This window comes from Papaver somniferum, chromosome 7 (genome assembly GCF_003573695.1).
Source record: "Papaver somniferum cultivar HN1 chromosome 7, ASM357369v1, whole genome shotgun sequence".
Taxonomy (NCBI): Eukaryota; Viridiplantae; Streptophyta; class Magnoliopsida; order Ranunculales; family Papaveraceae; genus Papaver; species Papaver somniferum.
In genome coordinates, this window is record NC_039364.1 from 13,106,196 (window position 1) to 13,110,119 (window position 3,924).

The following is a 3,924-nucleotide window of genomic DNA, read 5'->3' on the forward strand; positions in this document are numbered from 1 at the left end:
TTTTTAGGTTAAAAGTTTGTCGTGGTAAGGAAAATCAAGGGGACCATTTGGTTCATGACTATTAACCACCATGGCCTTTGAAGGGTTCACATAGGCACTTGGCCAGATACTACAAGAACAAGTTGAGGAAGTGATAATGAATAATGTAGTTTACGGATCCATAGGAGTTAAAAAAGATGGTTGCTGTTTCCCATTGGTCCCTACTTCATTGAATCTTTGACATTGCAAAGTCATCAAGGTAGTAATAGCTAGTTATGCGTATCTGAATATCCTTAGTTTGAACAAGTTGAGAGACATTGAAGTTTCCGAAGGACACACAAATGGTGATGCATATCTATATTAGACACAGCTGGGAAGCAAGTTTTATGCACCACCATATTCCACAAGAATGACTGAGTTTTCTGCATTATTGGTCTGAGGTTGTTGTAGTTGGATATTGGTAGGCGTCGTCGGGTACGCTGTACTCACCAATGTATGAGTTAATCTGATAAGGACATGGAGGTACAGAAACCTCAAGTACGCCTTCTAGCATTTGAGTTACTTTCTTCATTGACGGTCGAAGTGATGGTTCTTCTTGAATACACCAAATAGCAATCATTACCAGCCTCTCGAATCTTTTCATGTCGTTCATCACTTCTTCATCCTCCACCAAATTTTGTAGTTTCCCGTTTCTGAAGCAATCGTAGGCCCAATCGGTGAGAATGGCTTTTACCTCTTCTTCTCCTAGTTCAATTTCAACTCCCTTCCTGCAGCATATGATCTCAAGTAGCATTACACCGAAACTATAAACATCCACTTTGGCTGAGACTGGTGTGTTCCTGAACCACTCTGGTGCAACATACCCTCTTGTCCCTCTAATCCCCGTATAAGTTCGAGTTTGGTTACTCACCAAAAGCTTGGCCAATCCAAAGTCCGAAATTCTTGCTGTGAAGTTGTCATCGAGTAGTATGTTTTGTGGCTTTATATCACAATGGATTATTTGCGTGCTGCACTCTTCGTGCAAATACATGAGTCCTCTTGATATACCAAATGCAATTTGGACTCTCTGGTTCCAATCTGGTTTACAAATTCCGAAGAGGTGATCTGCCAAACTGCTGTTACTCATGAACTCGTATACCAAAAGTCTTTGCTTCCCCTCGTCGCAGAACCCAAGCAATCGAACCAGATTCTTGTGATGTGTCTGACCTATTGCACTGACTTCAGTTTTGAATTCCTTTTCGCCTTCTCCAAACACCTTGTCTAACTTCTTGACTGCAATGAATTCTGTTGAACCAATTTCTTCAATGGACCCTTTATACACAATGCCAAAAGCACCCCTTCCTAGTTCTTGCTTAAACCCATCTGTGGCCTCTTCAAGCTCCAGGTAAGTAAATGAACGAAGACTGGATCTCAAAGTAGTTGACTTGTGCTGCTTTTTTCTCAGCTTCTTGTCCATGAAAAAGTAGACCAGAAAGGTTGCAGCTAAAAGTATAAAATTGAAAAAGACTGAGCAGCCTAAAAGCACTGAAACTACCAAATTTAACGTTGATCGAATTCTCGTCGGACCCAAAATTGGATCAAGATCTGGTTTCGGGAAACCACTGACCTTCCTTGTCTTGATCAAAGCTATTCCATTCACAGCAGCATTAAGCCTACCATTCGGAAGCGGGAGCTTTTTCTTCCAGCAAGTCCCCTCTTTGAATAAAGCAATCGCACATAGACAATCATTCAAGCAGGAACTTCTACAATCCTTCTCATTATAAGATTCCATCATTTCGTAGTCGGATGTTGGCCAGTCTGCATTTCTCAAGCTCTGCAACTCAAATAAATCCGTCGCGTTCTTAGTGTCTTCTTCCTGGCATGTTGGTAACATGAAATTCGGTTTGCAATCACTAAATCGGTTATTTGAATCAACCAATTCATAACCAGGCGGGCATTCACAACTAGGCCTTCTGTTTGAGGTGAGTATGCAATAGCTATTATATCCACAAGCACCGCTTCCCAATCTACTCTTCATAGCGTCACAAATGTCATCAGGCATTAATCGCATAACGGTCCAGCGGCTGTTAAGGTCGGATGTCTTTGGGTGAGAGTATTGTGTGAACACTCCATCAAAATCAAGAGTCGCTCTGTAATATACGTTGGTTGCTGGGACAATATTATCCCATTTAAGGTTAACGATACTCCCATTTCTGCTTATAATGTAAATATTTCCCGACTCGTTGAAGACAAACTGATTAACTTTAGGGTCACTTCCGGATAACAAGAACAGATTGTAGTATGCCTCGTATTCATTTTCAGTAAGACTTGGAAACCCAACTGCGTACATGGCGAAATTTCCATTCTCTTGCAGGCGGAGCCTAAACCTTCCTGTCGTGTATGTAGAATCATTGACACGCGAAGAAAGCTTGTTATTATGTTTATTTACTTCCAAAAACTGGGTAGGTAAGATTGTATCTGTAGGATTCTTAAAGCTCTCCCATAAATAATTAGTCGAGGACTCCTCCACGAGAACGAAGTTACCATTATCAAGCATCGCGCCGTGCCTGATTTCCCCTTTTGCAGTTTCAGCCTCCCATAGTTCATTACCGCGAGGGCCCTTAAGTACGAGCCTACCCTTGGTGGTTAACTCAACTTGAGATCCTCGTGGAGCAGGATTGTCTCCGTTTGCATACCAAACTATGGTTCTGTCAGGGATTTTATCAAACCAGATCGCTAGAAGGAAGCGATCATTATCAACATGACGAAAACCGAACGCAAAATCACCGGAGGGTGATGGCCATGAAGTATTGTCTCCAGTGGCAGTTAATGATGAACCTAAGCTTATATTCCGGTAACTTTGCGCATAAGCAGAGAATGGCACCAGAAGCAGAATAAGCAAGAATAGAAAAGGTAAACGAAGAAGAGAATGAGTAAGAGAATACATAAGTATACCAGTTTCCGGTTGTACTTGCTATTGATTTGAAAAGTGATAATGATATGGAAGATCTGAGACTAGTTCTGTTTATATACAGTAATGTCAGTGGACTTCCATCAAAATCAAGTTTTTTTATGCCTATATATTCTTAATTTCCAAAGCTCTATTATTTTAAGTGTAGGCACCAGCAGGCAACAGCCCTTGAGTGTATATCTCTATTTTTTTTATCAGTGTTTACACACATAAGCATGTTTAAAAAATCAAAGTCAAAATACACGTCCGTAGACGCGCTGTAAGCAGAACTACTTCATTTCTTTTATCATGACTGCTACAAGGAGGTTCCAAATTTCGCAGGAGTCATTAATCGTGTACATCCGATGGTTAAACTTATTGCTTCTTATGGATTTGGTAGCCCCTGTTGAATTTTGTAACTCCCTATAGAAAGTTTATTTTTGTTTCTTTTAACTACAGCTCCATGAGCAGTTAATTTGGGGTATACTCGTTTTAAATTGCAAATAAAATAAAAAAAAATCATGATGTAATATTGCCATCAACTGATGACGTTTTCCATCTCCATCCAACACGGCTTGGACTTATTCTTGTCAACACAAAAATCATCGTTATCAGCTCGGCATAACGAGGCTGCAGCAAGGTTAGAACCTTCCATGTGGATTATCAATCCAGTGAATGCAGTGGCGACAAATAGTTTTTACGATATGATTTGATAATTTCTGTAAAATTTAGTAACCCCAGCCTTCGGGTTGTGGTAGCCATGTTATGTAAATGTTAAAAAATAATTAGCATCGTCTTTCCAAACATTCCTGGATGCTATACTGGTGAACCTAGTGCCTCTGGTGAGACGTACGAACTAAGCTCAGCTGAACAAAGTTGTGTCTTTTATCCATGTTAGTCATTGTTAAGACAAACCGGACAACAATTTAACATCATCGTTGGGGTATTATTTTCTATACGGGAATTTACATGGTCCTCCTTCCACACTCACCAAGAAGATTACGTGCATTCTCGGA

The 3,924-nt window shown here is 40.4% G+C and overlaps 1 protein-coding gene across 1 annotated transcript; it reads right to left on the reverse strand.

Moving 5' to 3' along the window:
• Positions 1-207: 207 nt before the first annotated feature.
• Positions 208-2,905, reverse strand: LOC113294149 (G-type lectin S-receptor-like serine/threonine-protein kinase LECRK4). Its single transcript, XM_026542566.1, has one exon. The coding sequence runs from the start codon at positions 2,903-2,905 to the stop codon at positions 407-409; it is 2,499 nt and encodes an 832-aa protein (XP_026398351.1). The 3' UTR covers positions 208-406.
• Positions 2,906-3,924: the final 1,019 nt, after the last annotated feature.

What these genes read in the sequence shown, in the direction of transcription:
- LOC113294149 (XM_026542566.1), bottom strand. Translation starts at nt 2,905, where the DNA reads ATGTATTCTCTTACTCATTCTCTTCTTCGTTTACCTTTTCTATTCTTG.